Source organism: Physeter macrocephalus, chromosome 11 (assembly GCF_002837175.3).
Source record: "Physeter macrocephalus isolate SW-GA chromosome 11, ASM283717v5, whole genome shotgun sequence".
NCBI lineage: Eukaryota > Metazoa > Chordata > Mammalia > Artiodactyla > Physeteridae > Physeter > Physeter macrocephalus.
The window spans coordinates 9,410,256-9,430,390 of NC_041224.1; the positions used below are offsets into that span (position 1 = coordinate 9,410,256).

Below are 20,135 nucleotides of genomic sequence, written 5' to 3' on the forward strand. Positions count from 1 at the left end.
GAGAAAAACAAATACCGTATGCTAACACATATATATGGAATCTAAAAAAAAAAAAAATGGTCATGAAGAACCTAGGGGCAAGACGGGAATAAAGACACAGACCTACTAGAGAATGGACTTGAGGATACGGGGAGGGGGAAGGGTAAGCTGGGACAAAGTGAGAGAGTGGCACGGACATATATACACTACCAAACGTAAAACAGATAGCTAGTGGGAGGCGGCCGCATAGCACAGGGAGATCAGCTCAGTGCTTTGTGACCACCTAGAGGGGTGGGATAGGGAGGGTGGGAGGGAGGGAGACGCAGAGAGAAGAGATATGGGGACATACGTATGTGTATAACTGATTCACTTTGTCATACAGCAGAAGCTAACGCACCCTTGTAAAGCAATTATACTCCAATAAAGATGTTAAAAAGAAATACCAATAGCATCAGTTACTCAAGGAAAATGACTATAACATATATTGCTTCTGCTTATACCTACAATACCTAATTAATAGAAATTAATAAAGACTTGTTTTCTGACTTAAAAAAAAAGATGGTAGTGTTTGCTTGTTTAAAAGTTTGTTTAGAAGTCTTTTAAAAGATAGTAGTGTTTGCCCTGAGTACAAGCATTTTATAGTAAGTGAACGGGAAGAAAGTCAGGGAATAAGTAGAAAACATGAAGACTGCAGAATCCCAGGACTTTGTAGGGAAAGTTTATTTTAGTCTCCTGGAGTTGTTTGTTTGTTTGTTTGTTTTTTTACAAGCATTTATGTTTTTAACTATCCCACAAAACTGTTCATGTATTTTCTTATAGGGTAATATATATGAGCAAAAAGAAACAAAATCTAAAAATATGCCACACTGCATTTTACATTTCATCATATATGTAGAAATTGATCAAATGCAGGCACAATGAAAGCAATTATTCAAGCTGAAAAAGATTTGCTGGAATTCCCACTCCCGAGCTTCTTGTTGGCATAATTTTAAATGTCCTAAAGATAGAAAACGATGCATAATTTTCGGAATTTTCAAAGTTTTTGTTTGCATGTTAATTTGTTTTGGGTTAAGAAAGATACCCAAAACACAGATTGGTAGCTAGGCCTTTAAAGCCCTTCATTCTCAGACATGAAATACTCTCCTGTTTCTAAACTAGCCAGGGAGGTCAAATAGGAGGCTGTAATAAGTATAGTAATGGCCCAGCAACAGATGTTTGAAAAATTAATAATCATGCTTATAAGGAAGCTCTCAGTCAGAATGATCTGTGTGTCCTAGAAATCAGAGTGCCATCCCTAAATAGACAACCTCATGAAGATGTTAATTACTTTTGAACAAGTATTTCTGAAATAAAGGAAAAATATCATGAAGCCCTAACATAAAAGATAAATAAAATTTAAAATATACCTCGGCACTTGGTGATACAAGAAGAATAAAACATTTTTCTATTAAGAAAAATCCATGGATGCCTCCAATTAATCCCAGCAGTTTCCAGATATGGCCCTTGTTTTCATGGAAATGTCCAAACTCTGAGGCTTCCTGCTTATGTAAACCAAGAACCTAAAAAGAAAAGAAACGGAAAGAAATAACTTTTGATGACTTAAATATTATTTAGTAGGTCCACTGTTGAAAATATATTCAATTTCCATTCTGGGGGACCCCATGACAACACCTGAATTCATTCAAAGCCCAGTTTGCTTTTAGATGTCTGAATACTTCCACTATATGATTTAATCAGGGCCAAATAAGATGTGAAAAAAGAAAGGAGAGCTTTGAAAAGCTGCTGCTAATGAGTAGACTAAAGCCTAAGCTTATTTCAGCAAGCGGCCTAAATTTTCATACATTCTCAGTCCTTTAGCTGAATTTTTTTCCAGTTCAGTCCATCCCAATCTGCACAGCAATGCTTTATAACAAATCAAGGTTTTTTACATCCAGAACAAATATAAAGATCTATTTCATCCAGGGTTTATTCTCCCCATGTCCCATAGCAATTAAAGAAAACTTTTAATAAATGTTCCAATAAGTAAGAAATCCACCGGAAGGACTTTTTCCATCGAGCGCATCCTGTACGCCCAGCAACACTGTCAGCTCTCTGGGACACAAAAGGATACTCGAAAAGCATGAGGACGTTTCCTCCAGTTGACTCATCCCACTGGCCGTCTCATCCATTTGTGGACCTCATGATTTCTTGTGAGCTAGTAAATCGTAATGTGTCATATTCCCTCCCCAGGAGAAGACAGTTCGGGAAATAGCTCAGTGGTTTCCATATTTAGGATATTACTAACCATTAAATTTAGAAAAGAAAAAAATTATATGTGTATGTGTTCATATAAATAGTGTATAGATATTTATGTACGTATGCATATACCTATTGATACATATGTATACATGTGTGAGTATATGTATGGATCTGAGTGTACGGACATAACTAAAGACATATACACGTTAGTCCACTTTTCTTTTGGTAAAGACTTAAAACGACAGGCACCTAATATTTGGAATTACCATTATGTCACAAAACAGAGGATGTTGTCATGTCAGAAAAGAAAACAGAGGAAAACCTCACAATTTCAGAATAAAATGTACATCTTCAAGTTGAATCAATGCAGCTAGTTAAAAGAGGAAATCGTGGGCTTCCCTGGGGGCGCGGCGGTTGGGGGTCCGCCTGCCGATGCGGGGGACGCGGGTTCGCGCCCCGGTCCGGGAGGATCCCACGTGCCGCGGAGCGGCTGGGCCCGTGAGCCGTGGCCGCTGAGCCTGCGCGTCCGGAGCCTGTGCTCCGCAGCGGGAGAGGCCACAACGGTGAGAGGCCCGCGTACCGCACAAAAAATAATAATAAATAAATAAATAAATAAAAATAAAAGAGGAAATCGTGACAGTGGGATTTATCTCATTTCTGTGCAGACCTTTAAACACTTGCCTTGGATCACATTCAGGAACCACTGATTTTTCTAGCTTTCCACCACAGCTGTACGGCATCTACCTTCCTCTTCCCAATGACTTATGTCCTCCTCTCTTTCCTCAAGTAAAGCAACTGCCTTCTAAGTGAAACCCAGCTAAGCTCCCCTCTGCAATATGTCTCTGTAGGGCCGGTGGCCAGTCCCACTCCCCCCAACATCCACCCCTGCTGCCTTGGGCTGTGTACTCTCCCACTCGGGGAGACCCAGGCAGCCTTAAGACCCTGTTGCTACTTCCCAGGATCCTGGGCAATGAACAGCTCTGCACCCACTACAGTGACCTAGAAACAGGCTTCGGCCACCGCCTCAAGCCAGTAAGCCCTGAAATATTTCCTGAAAGTTAGATTATAAGGGAAATTAAAACTAATAATGGTTTCTTTCATTTCTCCAATGCTCACTTTGCAATTTTCAGAACATGTAATAATTTTTGAGCCTCTAAGCAACAAGAGAGACCCTGCAGGAAATTGCCAGAGGCTTGTGGAAAATTTTAACATCTCAGACTCTGTGAGAGGTGGGGGAAATCATCTGCTCATCATTATCCATCACAAGAGATTTCAGAAGGAATACATAACCTCATCTGAAGACTCTTCTCCCTGAACTCTTTTGCATCTCTGGTCCTAATCCTTTCATCTCTGACAAATAAAGAGCCTCCGAAGACTTCAGCAAAGAGCCAGCTTCCTGGAGATTGCATGTTTCTTAAAGGAAATCTAGATGCTAATAGTTGGGCAAGAAAGAGAAATTCATTTTGATGGTTCAAACGAAGAGAGGTTAACGGTGGTGCTATGACAGAGGTGTGGGCAGGTGTCAAGAGTATGAAGGAGGGATAATGAGACACCCGGAAACTGGCAACCCCAGGGAACCATTATCACTCTTAGGGCTGAAAGGGCAAAGGGCAAAGGTTGGAAATAACTGAAGCTCAGTTACTGCAGCTCTGTGGGAGATGAAGTTAGGGAGGAGGCCTCCTGCAGGAGGTGTATTACTGCGGGTAATCAGCTGCTTCTAGAGCCAGTGCTGGGGGGAGGGAGCGGGGCAGAGATACCCCTGCCACTCTCTCCTCCTGCCCTGGCTTTTCCGTTGTGCACGCACTGGGGGAACTCAAACAACAATCCAGCCTCAAGGGAGCTGAGGGGGTGCAATCTTCAGGGGCAGAAGAGACAGCAGAGAAAAGCAGAGCATGGATCTGATGAGGCCTGGGGGCCACCGGAGAAAAACCAGTACATCTTAGAGCCCATTCGTTTTTATTTAGAGGTACGTACACTTCCTGAATTTTTGTTAACAGGAATCCATATCTGATCACATATTTTTAAATTTCAAAAATAAGAATAACCTGGTGGATCTAATGATTAATCATCTCTTTTCTCCTACAAGGGCTTTGGGGAAATAATACTGATTATCAAGGAAAACACTGGCCACTGTATCTATGCATCCACGTCACCCTGAAATTCTGCATAAGCACCTCCAGTGGCACAAAGTAAAGAGAAATTAGAAACGCTCCATCTGGAACGGAAAATAGCCGCTTACCTGAGGAATCAGATGGAGCAGAGCATCCCCAGAAAGTGTCCCAACAGCCAGACCCACAAACAGCTGTAAAATGAGCCTATAGTTCTCCTCGCAGCAGTGGAAAAGGATCAGGGTCGTCCCGAGCATGGAGCCCAGCGTAAGCAGCGTCACTGCCATGGTGCTGTAGCCATATTCTGAGCCGAAAAAGGAGGTTGCAAACCAGTCAGAGCCCCCAGGAGGGCCTCTGCCAGTGGGCGTGCTAGAAGAATCCAGCCCGTACTATAACCGATAGGGATACAAAATTGTTTTGTGAGTGCTGCATTGGGTAAAAGGTTTCAAGGCTTTAATTTGTAAGGAAAAGAATGAAAAGACTTTCTCCAAATTACTCCGTTGCTTTGAAGTTATCCTGACTACCCCTTATGAAAAAATCACCATAGCAAGCAAGGAGCTAGCTTACCTCTTACCCCCAAAGAAAATAATTTCTCTCACTTTAAACTACAACCTCCATTGACAGACACTGGTAATATTTGTCATTTAATTTCATTTAAACATTTCGAAGGGAAGGAAGCAATGTTACAGAAGGAGCATATAGTTTGGGCCATTGTAGATCAATATTTGTGGACAAAATGAGTACTTTCTTACAAAAATTCTCACAATTCTTTGTAATTTCAGAAGTGTTTATTATTCTCAGTGACTAAAACGAGCGATTGTATCGGTAAAAACTGATCAGTCGATGTGTAATGGATGCTAATATAAATTTGGACAGCCTACCTTTTGGATTATCGCAATAAGTTTTTATAACCCCTAAAATTTATTCTGTATTTCTAAGCTTCTAGATTTTTTAAATGCTCAGAAAGTGCAATTTTTTACAATTATTCAAACAGAAACAAATATGTAGGAGGGGAGAAGAAATAAAAGGGTAAAGGAAGAAAGATTAAGAGAAAGATGAAGAGAAAGAAATGGCTTTCAGAGTCAAGTATATATGATTTGAGGATAAAGAATATTCACACACCATTTTCCTTTGCAGATATTCAGAGCGAATACCCTGTTTCACCTGAGAAGTTACTAATGTCAGGCCAAATGGTTTGTAAACAATGAAGGTAGGTAATTACAAAATTAAACTATCATTTCCTTTCGTGACCACAGACAGATAAAAAATCAAACAATTTCAGCTATCATACTATTGCACTTGAAGCCCATTGTGGATTTTAAGAAATCACCATCTTAAAATGTATTATAATTGAAGACGCTGCATCCTCATCATTCTTGTACTTTGCTGGGACAGTCATTCTCCACAGTAGGTCACGTTAATGACACTAGCTGGTAAGATGACAATAGGCTTGTGATGTGAAGAGGACCCTTATCGAATTATAAGCTCTAAATTATACAGAGATCGAACATTAAAATAAAGTTGGTAGTGTACTCAGAGGAGGCAAAAAACTTTCACACTTTGATTTTTCCCACTCTCACCGCTACTCCTTTGCTGCTAGGGAAATCTATAAAATGGCTGTTGTTCAACAGATACAGAGTTTCAGTTTTGCAAGATGAGGCATTTCTAGAGATCTGTTGCAGAGCAAGGTGAAAATATTTAATACTACCGAACCGTACACTTAAAAGGGTTGAGATGGTAAATTGCATCTATTTTTTACGACATTAAAAGAAAATAAGAGAAATAGTCTGGAATGATCATACACCTGCCTAGAGGTTTTATTTTGCTCTAATTTAATACCTATGTGGTTAAAAAAAATCCCTAGAGATATATAACCAAGTTTCACATCCCATTCTTCCACAAATAGACTCTCAGTGGGAAAGTGATTCTTCTTGACTAACAGATAAATTAAAGACATTTGAAGTTTATCATGAGCACCTGGGTGCCTAATAAAGTTCAAAGTTGCCACATTTTTATGGTGGCTACAAAAGATCAGGAAATGTCAGGAACTCAACAAGGACAAATTAGGGGCTGACATTTCCCAGGCAAAAGGCAAAGTTTCAAGTTCTTCAATTCTTCTACTTTCCCCATTGTCCTGAGGGCAGCTACGGTGTGGTTTTGGAAGAGAAAGGATGTTTCATTCCTTGGGAGCTTGTAAATCTTTCTTGACTGGAGTCAGATTTGATATAAATCTTTCCCATCCTTACAACAGAACTGGACCTACCAACTAAATTCTTAACCAATCCTGAGCAGCTTCTTTGAACAGTTCTGAAATGGTTTCTACACGGCCATAGCATTCTTTCCTGGAAATTCGATTGAAGGTGGTGCTTCGGGGTTGAGTTTCAGCGTACTGAACACTGCTCTTAACGTCTCCCTGTCTTCCCCTCTTTAACTTCTTACATTCCTGTAATTTCAAAAGGCCAACAACACAAACCTTTCCCTTTAGTTATATGATGCAACATTTTAAATTGAGGACGGTGATGTTTTTCTAGGTTCTTTAGTGAGTATGACTTGTTTGGACTTTTCTCAGGAAGACTATATCCTAGAAGGGTCTAGAAGTTAATTAAAAAGGGAATTAAGCTTTTATCATGGATCTTCAGTCCAAAACCCTGTTTCCAATTGGCCTGTATAACCAGACCCCGTGCCAGGGAGGTGTCTGGTTATACAGATTCATTTCTGAGCCATCACTGACCACAAGGTGTTGAATTATTTAGCTGCTCCCTTTTAATGAAGCTTTTTTTTCCTCTCAGTGAACGTGGAGTCTTAGATATATAGACCTGGCATGTTTTTGTTCACAATCTTCAAATGAATCACTCGATGTAGAATCCATTATGAGTTAGAAATAAGTAACTGAACAATTCTGCTATGATGGGCATTGCAGACTACCTCAAAGAGAAAGAAAAGCAGTTCTGAAAAATATGTAAGGCCCTCAGATCAATGGTAATATTTTACATATAGTTAAACGTCATATTTTTACTATCCGTCATAGATGTTCTTAGGCCACCCCTTTTTTTTCCTTTTTTTCTTTTGCCTTTTAAATGTCAGGTGCTTTAAATTTACAGAATGCATTTTTGTACGCATTAGCCCATTGGAACGTCCCTGGTATACGGTGAAGTCTTAAGAGTAATGCTCATCTACTGCAGCGATGTTATGGGTCACAGGTGAGTAGGAACATTGATCCTTTCACTTCCTGGGGCTGCCAACCACACCGGGAGGCTGGCACCTCCTTGCACTGGTCACCTCCATCCCAGAACAGCCTCTCTGGTTTACCCCAATGTGCCTTCATTTTTACTGTGTGCCATAATGTGGAAATGGATAGGAAGCCCTGTAATATCACTGCTTCCCACTGTGCAGAGAAAGAGGTGGGCTTGGGATATAAAGAGATTGCTGAAGATCACGGTGTTGGCTGGGGAAAGAAGGCGGGACTCAGCTCTGCATTTCGGATCCCAATACAGATGTTCCTTCTCATACACCATGCCACAGCTCAACTCTGGACTTTGAAGTTGGTCCATGCTTGAGTCAAATACAGGGGACAAACTTGATTTATATAAGTTATATACAAAATATAAATTATTCGTTGAAAGGCAGCATAGCATAGGTGGTTAAAAACAGCTTGTGTGCGTTTGAATCCCAGCTCTACCACTTACCAGCTGTGCGTCCGTGGGCAAGTCACTTAACTTCTATGTGCTTCAGTTTCCTCATCTCTAAAGTGAGGATAATAATAATAATTTCTAGCTGGTAGCACTGTGTGAGGACTCAATGAGCTGATCGACGTAAAATGCTTAGAGCGGTGCCTGGTATATGGTACGAGTCCTTCATTCAACATCATCATTGCATACACTGCGTGCATTAGCTCTCCGAGTGAAGAACCAGAACTTACTCTCCGGAGTGGGGGGCGCCAGCTTTGCTTGTTGGTCCTGGGGCAGCTGGCAAGAGCAGCTCAGCAATTGCTGGATGATTCCTGGACTCATTTGCTTAAAGTCCTCCTTAGAAATGGCTGAAAGCTTGTTCTGTAGAAATATCTCCACGAATTGCCCAGCAGAGAAGCAAGTCTGTAGGAGGAAGAACGTACACTGTTACCATCCTCGGCACTGAACCAAATTCCCCATCGACTACCATTCTTGAGGAGTCAGAACTAAGTGGAAGGGTTCAAGGCAACCCTTCCACACGAAGCCATTACTAGGTGTGTCTCCCTGAAGCCTTTTGTCCATAAATAATTCCCCAGGATTATCTTTCATCTCTGATTAAAGCAGCTGCATCTCACTTTCATCCCGAGTATTATATAGTAGGAGTTTTGCACACTTTTTTCTCTCCTGAAGAGATGCACCGTGTTTTACAACGTGTTGGATAGTGTTCTAACCAGCAGTCTACGGAAACCTTGAGGGGGGATGGCTTTGTATTGTTAACAAAGCTAAAACTTCACGGGATAAACAGGAGCTCTGGGGTAATGAGGTCATCGTCTTTAATATTCTCTGATTTAGTAAGCCTTTGTAGGCAACATGCATTTTCAAAAGCAATGTTATCAACTCGCTGAACGATATGGCGACCTCCGTCCCTTGACAGCCTTCCACCACAAAAACAATTGAAATCACTGTTATTGCCTACTGATTTCACTAATTTTTATCTAGATCTTTGTGATTTTTTTTCATATTGTATAGGGATATTTATGAGATAGGAAGTAGAAACAGACAACAAATGAAACGGGTCTCTAAGAGTTGCCTCAAAGCATCTGTCCATTTCAGAAGTGTTAAGGGCTGACATTTTGTGCATCAAAAATTACACTGAAAAGTTTTCATATGGGCATGAGAAGGGTGTATAGTTTCACTAGCACAAATGGGTGACCCCAATGCAAGACCAGTGTGATCTTTAGTTACAGTAAGGTATCTTTTAAAAAGTCAGTGTTGTATACAAGGATTGTCTGATCTGCCACGCTGTAGAAAGTAGGGATTTTAAACAAAGGCACCTGGCTAATCAGAAAATAACGATGACACATTTGCTGGATTCTCCCACACAAAAATCCTTTGGGATGATTCCAAGGGTTAAAAAGCTTTATCTTGATTGGGAGATGTTTGGTTGCATGGAACAGAACCTACTCAAACCAGCAGACACCATGAGAGGATGCATGAAGCTTACAGAGGATGTCTGAGATGGGAAGGACAGCCACATTTCAAGAGGAACTGAACCGGAAGCTGGAAAATTAGAACCAATGACTTTTCTCTGTCTCTTTGGGGCTTAGTATTTTCTTCTTTCTGTTTCCCTCTGCAGACATCTACTTCCTTTCAAAGTCTGGTCTTCTCTCTTTAATAAACACATGGCCATATAAGCCCTGACCCTAAGGTGACCTTTCCATCCAAGAACCCAAGATTGGATTGAGTCTGCAAATCCTGACAGATCTGATTGGCTCAGCAAAGCTATAGATGGGTTTTCTTGGTCAAATACCCATTTGATTCCATCAATTTTGCCCCCGAGATAGGGGGTGGGACCGTGCTCTTCAAACATGGCTTCTGGACCCAGCACTGTGGGTGAGAAAGCCATTCCTCAGAAAGGGATTGGGCAAGAACTCCAAAAGTTTTCTACTACAAGAAGCAGCAGCAGAAAGCTAAACTTGTGATTTTTTTCCCTTTATCAAAATAATTTATACCAAAGACAACAGTCTCTTGTGTATCATTTATTAATCATGGAATAGAATTACTTCATCATTAAAAATACTGGCAACAATAAAGGGAAACTAACAACAAACTTCTGATCATGAATCCTTCATAATAAACATTCTCATTGAAAAATGCCTGCCTGGGAAGTAAGAGAGTGGAAAGATAAACATGAAAAGAATGCCATGCATCTTCCCGCAGTTCACTGTCAAGGAATTGAATAGTTTCTAGTTTTAGAATACCTTCTCATAGAGTAAGGTTATTCTATTATAAGCTTCTATGCCCTTGATATTTACTTGCTGTTCCTGTACTATTTAGGTTATTGTTGCATTAAATTTCTTCTGAAATCACTAACACAAATGTCCTTAAAGGGGATTCATTATATCCTATAAAATTTTGGTAGACAAAATGTTTTTAATGAAGAAGAAAATAGAATGGAAATTTAGATTATCCAGTCAATAACCTTTGAAACAGCTTTAATCCTTCACATACAACTTCAACATACTTGTACACGTGTGTTGACATCATCAGATTTCTGTGGAAACTTTACAAACACATTCTTAAGTGTTGCTTCTTGAACTTTAGTTTTAAGAATCCCTTGGAAGGCTTGTTAAAAGACAGGGTGATGAACTCCACTAATTCAGTAGATTCTGGGGTGGGACCTGAGAATTTCCATTTCCAACAAGGTCCCAGTAGCTGCTGATACTGCTGGTCCAGGGACCACACTTGAGAATCACTGGTCTTAATAATATAGGCAGGATCTCCAGATCTAGCCTCTTACCTTAGGGTCCCCTCAAAAGTCACAAAGAAAGTGACATGTTCGAACAGAGAAGAATTGAGAAAGAGGTTGTTTATCTTGCAGAGTCAGCACAGAAAATGATTATTACTGTTCTTAGGAGATGCATGCCTTAAGTAGGTAACCCCTAAATTTTGAGAAATAACCTTCATTCTTTATGCAAACAGGGTCTCCATCAGACAAATGGGTTCCCTTCTAAGAGCTGGCCCTGAAGAAATATTTAAAGAGACTTCACAAATAAGGATTAATATAGGCATCAACTCTTGTTACCATCAGTTGACTACACCAAGTGTGAGTTTGAAAGACTCAGCTTTAATTGATGCGTTTGATATGTGGCCTAATTAACAGAAATTCACTTTTTAAAATATATCGTAGCAAAAATATGTGATAATGCCCAATCATTCATAACTTACAGGAACGACCTTCACTATTGTTAGGAATATGTAAGGAATTTTGCCCTTTTAAAATACAGATTGTGCTTAATAGGAATGTTAACTCATCCAAGATATAAATAACAAAAATAGTTTTATTTCTTTAAATCAACATTTCTCAAACAGCATAGTTGTTCAGAGCACAGAATATGCCATCAGACAACCTATGTAGATACCTCAGTTTCTGTGAACTTAAGCAACAACTACTTATTAGCTCCATGCCTCAATTTCCTAATCTGTAGGATGCAATCATATAACCTAACTTCATACAGCTGTTGTAATCATTACATGAAGAATGCAGGTGAAATTGTGCAGTGTCTAATACATAGTATTAATTTACTCATTAAATGTAAGCCATTATCATGGAATATCAATTTTTCAAGATTTTAAATAATAAGGGCAGGGAAGGTTTCTATGTGTAACAGAGTCTGAAAAATGCTGGATCCAATAAAATTAAAGAATTTTATTTACTAAAGGACCTCCCCAGACACATTAATGTGCTACAGTGCAATATGCATCTTCAGTATTTCCCAATCAGATTTGACCATAGCACCCCTTTTCAAGAATTATCTAGGTAGACTAGTGAATGTACTTTGGAACACAACTTTAGGAAATAAGAATATGAACATGTTTATAGGCTCATATATCACCTTTTCTCAAAAACCTTCTCAGTGCTACCTACTATACAAATATTTCTCTGTTGCTCACAATCCAAAGTAATCTCTTCATAATATAATCTAACTTTTAAGTGTTCATTCATCATTGTAAGTTTTTATATAATGTCTATATCCTCCCACTACCCTGTTAGCTCCAGAGGAGCCATGCCTATTTTTGTTCAGTCATCTATCCCTGGTGCCCATGATGGTGACTAGCACATAGTAAATGCTCACAGGTTTGCTGAATTAATTATTCATGCATTCAGTATGGACCCAGTGGAGGAAAGAGTAACATATATCATTCTCCTAAATATCTTGACCTCAAGTGTATGTCTATAGAGACCCACTTGTAAAAAGAAAAAACCCTGCCCACACTGTGGGAATAGAATATTTTTACATTTCAGGAAATCTACATTATCCTTTAACTTTTCAACAACTCTTAGAGAATGTTCACAGCTACTTCCTCTGACAATAGCAAATGATGGTACAAGAGGAATAATGACAATACCTGATCCCAGGAAATTGGACTGTCATCTGATTCTGGGTCCTCGGATACAGATAGATTAGGGTAGGCCCAATTATGGATTGTTAGGTTGTTTTGTTTCCTTTGAAGTTGATGGATTCTATCTTTTCTGATACAGGTATTTTTAGTCCAGAGAGTGTTGAGGAGTTGGTCTAGTTCTAGAAATTTCATACAAAATCTGGTGTCACATACAATAAAGACAGGCCAGTTTCAGAATAATCACAATTTCACACGGCCACAGAGTAGATATTTACTAAGTAAAGTTCTAATGAAAAGCCAAGGTTTTACTCTGAACAAGAATAGAGAGCATTTAGGGACTTCCCTGGTGGTCCAGTGGTTAAGACTCTGTGCTTCCAATACAGAGGGTACAGGTTCAATCCCTGGTCAGGGAACTAAGATCCCACATGCTGCATGGCATGGCCAGAAAAACCCAAAAAACAATAAAGGGTATTTATACTTCACATGGTTAATGATTCTCTCACAAGATCTTGAGATCTTAGAGCTGAACCAAGATGAAATGAGCAATTCCAAAAATGGAGTGCCTTCTGGTAAGTCAACTAATTCTTTTTCTAGGTGTTCCCTATAAAAATGTAAACAAAAGATGAAACTGATTTAATCCTTAGAAAACTTATTCCCTTTAGGCACAATACATCCTTAGTAGATTAACTATAACTTTAATGTAAAGTCAATCTAATCATTTTCCTCTTCAGTGTTTAATGCAGGAAAGAAACAGGAACTGAAAAGCAGCTGAGATTACTGGGACAAATGAGACTTGGTTTTCTAATGCTACTGTGGTATGGTTGTCAGTTTACAGACTGCAGTTTAGTTTCCCTTGGTACAGCTGTAGCCTTAAAAAATGATTGATACAGAGAACAATTGAATATTATGGTGAATTTCTTGGAATTTATTCATCTTTCTACTTGTGAAAAAAATACCTCTGGTGTTTTCCTAAATGTTACCATCAGCAGTAGGAAAACTGCAAACTAGAATTACTACAATATTTTATTTTAAATGGCCAGTTTCAACAACAACAAAAAAAAAAAAAAAAAAAAGAGAGAGAGAGAGAGAGAGAGAGACCTGCAAAGAAATGGGAAAGTGTGACTCAGAGTCAGGGAAAAAAGCAGTCAATAAATATGTATCTTAGTATTCCCAGATGTTGGATTTCACAGACAAAGACTTCAAAGCAGTCATTATAAGTATGTTCAAGGAACTAAAGAGAATAATATTTGAGAAATTAAAGGAAAGTATGACAATAATAAATTAACAAATAGCAATTTTCAATCAGGAGATCAAAACTATATAAAAGTCTAAATGGAAATTCTGGAGTAGAAGAACAGAATAAATGAAGTGAAAAATTCACTAGAGGAGAGCAACAGCATATTGAGATGGTAGAAGAAAGAATTGCTGAATATGGGGATAAATTAATAGAAATAATCTAATCTGAAGAACAAAGAGAAAAAGAAAGAACAAGTCTCAGAGACCTGTGGGAAATAGCAAATATACTGACCCATATGTAGTGGCAGTCACTTGGAAAGAAGAAAGAGAAAGAAGTAGGAAAAGATATTGGAGAAAATAATGGCTAAAAACTTTCTGAATTTGATGTAAAGCCTTAATCTACAATGTTCAAAAACTTCATCAGAGGGAATTCCCTGGTGGTCCAGTGGCTAGGACTCCATGCTCTCACTGTCAAGGTCCCAGGCTGGGGAAATTATATGGGGCGTGGTCAAAAAACAAACAAACAAAATAAAACAAAAAGAAGATCATCAGACATCAAGTAGGATAAATATACAAGATCCAAACCCAAACATAGTCAAACGGTTGAGAATCAAAGACAAAGATATATCTTGAATGCAGTGATGGAAAAATGACTCATCACATACCAGGGAGCATTGATACAATCAATAGCTGACTTCCCATCTGAAAAACAGAGGCCAGAGAGTAGTGGAATAAGATGTTCAAAATGCTGAAAGAAAAAACTGTCAATTAAGGATTTAATATCCAGCAAAACAACCCTTCAAAAATGAAGATGAGGAAGCAACCTAGGTGTGTCCATCAACAGACGAATGGATAAAGAAGATGTGGCACATATATACAATGGAATATTACTCAGCCATAAAAAGAAATGAAATTATTTGTAGTGAGGTGGATGGACCTAGAGTCTGTCACACAGAGTGAAGTAAGTCAGAAAGAGAAAAACAAATACTGTATGCTAACACATATATATGGAATCTAAAAAAAAAAAAAGGTTCTGAAGAACCTAGGGGCAGGACAGGAATAAAGATGCAGACATAGAGAATAGACTTGAGGACACAGGGAAGGGGGAAGGGTAAGCTGGGATGAAGTGAGAGAATGGCATGGACATATATACACTATTAAATGTAAAATAGATAGCTAGTGGGAAGTTGCTGCATAGCACAGGGGGATCAGCTCAGTGCTTTGTGACCACCTAGAGGGGTGGGATAGGGAGGGTGGGAGGGAGACACAAGAGGGAGGGGATATGGGGATTTATGTATACATATAGCTGATTCACTTTGTTATACAGCAGAAACTAACACACCATTGTAAAGCAATTATACTCCAATAAAGACGTTTAAAAATAATATAAATAATAAATGAATTTAAAAAATGAAGGTGAAATAAAATTATTCCCAGATAAACAATGAATGGAGAATTCATTGGTACCAGTACTGTCTTACAAGAAACACTAGATGAAGTTATTTAAGCTGAAAAGAAATGATCTGAATGGTAAGTCAAGTCCACAGGAAGAAATGAAGAGTACTAGAAATGTAAATATGTGGGTTAATATAAAAGACTATAAATATATTTCTTTATCATTGTTCTCTCACCTCAATAAGGAAACAAACTTTTCTTTCAAAGTCTAAAACATGATAAGGGTACAGACCATTCGCAAAATATTTACCATTATATTGGGGTTATTAATCAATGTAATTAGATGACAAAGAAAAGAGACACACAAATTGAAAAAGAAAAGGCAAAACTGTCTGAAAACTCTAAAAAATTAGGGCAAAATAAAATGAAAGATTTAATCATGGAACAGGTTATAAAATTAATCTAAAAAAAAATCACTAACCTTCACATAGAAAAAGACCAGTTAGAAGCTGTAATGAAAGAGAGGACCCCAGGTAAGAGAGCCAAAAGGAAAGTTTAATGCCTAGGTATAAATGTACCAGGAAATGTCTAAAACCTATGTGAGGGAAATAATAAAACACTCCACAAAAGCACACATGTAGATATGCACAAATAGAAACATTATGGGATATAAAAATGCAACATCTTATAAATATCATTTCTAAGTTATTTTATAATTATTTTGCAATTATAATAAAATTATCACAGGGTTATTTTTTCCCAGAGCTTGACAGTTAGGTGATATTTGTTAGGAAGAGTGAACAAGCCAGGAAGACCCTGAAAAGAAGAGCAATGAAGAAGGCTAGCTCTATCAGAAATTTAAATATACTATAAAGCCACTATAAGTAAAACAGTACAGTACTGGCACATGGATAGACAAGTGGGCCAATAGAACAGAATGGAAAATAGAAATAGACCTGATTGCATTTATCATTTTATTATATAAAAGCAGCATCTCAAACCAGTGGAGGAAATAATTTCCACTGCATTTTAAATAAAAGGTATAAAGAAAACTGCATAGTCATATAGAGAAAATAAACTGGATCTAATCTTCACAACATGCACCAGAATTAATCCTAAATGGATCAGCAATGCAAGCATACAAGTACTATAAGAAAACACGAGTAACTTCTTCTATAACCTGGGAATGTGGGAAACTTTCTCAACTCTAACTCAAAATCCAAAAGCAATAAGAGAAAAGTTTGATTAATTGGTTTATATAAAGATAAAAAAATATTTGGAGAAACAATTATCCCAGCTTAGGCAGAAAATGTACAAGATGAACCTGGAATATTTTATACTGGAGAGCAAGGGAGATAAAAAATGTGTTAAGGGTTTTGACAAAAGGACTTACAGCCACCTTGAATAAGATTCCACTTGTCAAAGAGGAAAGGATCTGAGTATCAAAGGGATAATAATGACAATAGATTGAGAGATAAGAAATCATAATGATATAAAAAGAAAAGCTCATTGTTCCTTGAAGGATGCAAGGAAACTATGTTATTATTTTATAAAGTGGAAAATTAAAGAATCAAGAGTTTATCCTTACTTTCCTTTAAGAACCTCAATAAAATGAAATTGTGGTGAGGGGAAGATTTTCCACTATAGAATTATTACACTGAAACATGAAGAAGAACTGAATTAGAAGATCACCACTGTGTAAGCCCCAAACAATTGATCAATCTAGGCAATGACCATCAATAGCTTATAACTTCTCAGAAAGAGACAACCAGATGTTATGTGCTGCCGATGGAAGATACCAACGATCAGACTGTAGCCCCAAATAAATAAACAACCTAAAACTAATCAAACCTCTACATATAAAAATCAATATACATGAAACACGGTGCATAGAAACACACGTAAGGGACTTCCCTGGTGGCGCAGTGGTTAAGAATCTGCCTGCCAATGCAGGGGACACGGGTTCGAGCCCTGGTCCGGGAAGATCCCACATGCCATGGAGCAACTAAGCCCATGCGCCACAACTACTGAGCCTGCGCTCTAGAGCCCAAGAGCCACAACTACTGAGCCCGTGCGCCACAACTACTGAAGCCCGCGTGCCTAAAGTCCATGCTCCTCAACAAGAGAAGCCACCGAAATGAGAAGCCCGCACACGGCAACGAAGAGCCGCCCCCGCTCACCGCAACTAGAGAAAGCCTGCGCGCAGCAACGAAGACCCAGGGCAGCCAAAAATAAATAAATTAATTAATTTTTTAAAAAAAGAAACACATGTAAAATGAGTAGGAATGCAATCAGCAAAATCCAGATGGGATAAATGATCCTTTTTTTTTTTCAACAAATTTTGCAACAAAATAGAATGGAGGGGAAGGGCATGACACCTATCAAAAGTAAAACGTCAGAGACATACCAACAATTCACATTTTATGGACCTTATTTACATCCTGGTTCAATAAAAACTAAAAATGTTTTTTAAAAAGCAGAAAAATGTGAACATGAAGGAAATTTTTATGATATTAAGGAATCATTCATTTTTTTTAGCTGTGATATTTGTAATAGATGTTTAAAAAATCCCCCTCTTTTAGAGATTCATACAGAAATATGTACAGGTTGATTGCTTCAAAATAATCAAGTGATTGGGAGAGGACGGAGGCAAATATAAGATTATCCAATTGCTGTTAATTGTTAAGGCTGGGGACTGTGTACGTGGGGGTACACTATTTTATTGTTTCTACTTTTGTTTATGTTTAACAATCTCTATAATAAAAACATTTTAAAAAAATTAAAAATACCATACTTTTTCCCCCCCTACATCAAAATACAATTAGTATCAGTAGAGCCCTAGCTCAGAGGCAGTTGTTAGAAAAAAATGCCCTGGGGCCTCTGGAATAAGCATCTAATTGCACTGGGATGGGATGGAATTCTGACTTCTCAAATGCAAAAGTGGCTGCTTTGTGCCCAAGTGGGTGATACTGAACACCTCTCACAAACAATTATTTTAGTTTTTTTTATCCAGGGTCCATGATGGTCAATATCTAGACAACTTGCCTTGATCTTACAGTACAGCTTGCCTCTAACTGTATTCTGTATTCCGGTCTGATGGCTCTTCCTATTTCTTGTAGAGTGATTGAGCCTTCAAGTGGCATACATTTTTATTTGCAAAGGGAAATCATAGCATTCCTTCGGTTGATATGGAAACTGTCCTGCTAAAACTCAATCACTCAAAATCTGAATTTAGCAATTCCTGTTTGCTACATCAAAATCATTCTCAGCATAGCATGCTTTTCCCCGGCCTATTTCCTAGTGATGATATCTAGGGTAACACGATTGAATTATACTTCAACTTTCATCTGAATAAAGATTTCTTTCTCTCATTTCTTAAAGCAAATACAAACGAATTGCAGAAAAACACACCTGTCGTTCAGTGGGTTAGACAAACAAGTCAGAGATAGTTCTGCATGGAATTGTATGATTCCTAGCTCTTGACCCCTTTCAGAGTTGGAAGATTTATCTAGATCATGAGGGTGTTGCTGGTACCGTGAAAAATTTGTATTTCTCTTCTATGTTGTGACTTCCCAAGAGGAAGTATGTGGCCTTGGGGTGTGTGTGCAAAGCAGGGCATTCTGATGCAGATGAAAAAATAAGTCATTTCACTCTTAATGTCTTGTCAAGTACAAAGAAATGTGTGAAACAAACATTCTGATTCCTTTCGTGATGTCTTATTTTACCTCAGATCCCTAAAATGCTGGCAGTCATGAATGTAGCCAAGATGCGTATTTTATAGTACTTTTATTTAACATTAAATGACTTACTTTTATGGTTCCAAGCAAACTGCTCCCAAGCCTCTTGCACCCTTTGGAATACTATTTTATCCTTCTACATGATACTCTGTCCCCCCGGGCCCAGCACTTCGTGTACCAAACAGGAAAGTGTTCAGTTAGTACTAGTAGCAGAACATAAAAATCTCTCCCTTTGGCTCTCCATCCACAATTTCATCATTCCTGCTCAAATGAGCTGAGTGCATATTTTTGCCTTATCACCACATACATATCATAGCATGTCTGCCTTGAAAAGGCCCCCTGGCCTGTCTCACTACATGCTGAGATTAAAAGAGTGTTTAAAACATACCTGGACAAATTCAGTCATCACAATGATTCTGCTTTTGTTTCTGGCACAGTTTATATTTAGTAGGTGTGACTGGGAAGTGAAATTCATGAAAAGCATCCTTACCTGATAGATGGAGAGTATTTGTACTATTCAAGGAACTGAAAATATATTCTGTAAAATAGTCTGGGGACGGCAAGTTTCTTTGTCCCAGACAAACTCCTTGGAGGGACAAAGCAATGATTGTCTCCGCCAACTGAGGAAGTGTATTTTCATCGGCACCATCACTGCTTGAGATACCAGATTTTTTCTGCAGCACTTTGGTTTCCATACACTGAAATCAGACACAAAGTAAAAAGAAAATTTTAACTTCTGAAATTATTCTGATTAGAACATCTCTAGGATTTCCCCAAAAGACAAGGAACCATTCTTCTAAAAGAGGAGTGACTTGTTTGTGGGAATGTGTCTACCATCATTCTCTAGTCTCAGAGAGAACTCTATCCGGAAAATACTTGTTTCTTTCATCTGCCATGGCACTGAATTTTCTAACTCCCAACCCATTGATTCTTATTTGTCTAATCTTTCTCATTGTCCTACTGTACAGCACAGGGAACTATATTCAATATCTATCCTATGATAAAACATAATGGAAAAGAACATGAAAAAGAATACACATATATATGTATAACTGAGTCACGTGCTGTACAGCAGAAATTAACACCACATTGTAAATCAACTACACTTCGATAAAATTTAAAAAATAAATTTCCCCTTAAGGCCCCAGAGAAACCACTGAATATTATAAACAAGAAAATCGTACAATAAGGTAGGTTACAGAAATGTCACTCAGGTGGCAAAGTAGTAAATGGCTTGACAGGGTTAGAACTTGAGGGCAAGAAGTCTAGTTAAGAAGTTATTGATTAATCCAAAATATCTCGCGACCTAAGACGGTAGCACTAGACATGGAAAGAAGCAGATGCACTCGAAGAATATTAAGAAGTTAGCC

The 20,135-nt window shown here is 38.3% G+C and overlaps 1 protein-coding gene across 2 annotated transcripts in view; it reads right to left on the reverse strand.

The window, feature by feature from the left end:
- Positions 1-20,135, reverse strand: part of SLC39A12 (solute carrier family 39 member 12) — a 78,087-nt gene that overhangs the window by 44,119 nt on the left and 13,833 nt on the right. For both annotated transcript variants that reach the window (XM_055087733.1, XM_007109850.4), the window contains 5 exons: positions 19,256-19,463; positions 12,404-12,576; positions 8,245-8,416; positions 4,457-4,629; positions 1,386-1,538 (listed from right to left, as the gene is read on the reverse strand). In XM_055087733.1, the coding sequence (XP_054943708.1) occupies positions 1,386-1,538; positions 4,457-4,629; positions 8,245-8,416; positions 12,404-12,576; positions 19,256-19,463 (879 nt within the window). The remainder of the gene's footprint in view (positions 1-1,385; positions 1,539-4,456; positions 4,630-8,244; positions 8,417-12,403; positions 12,577-19,255; positions 19,464-20,135) is intronic.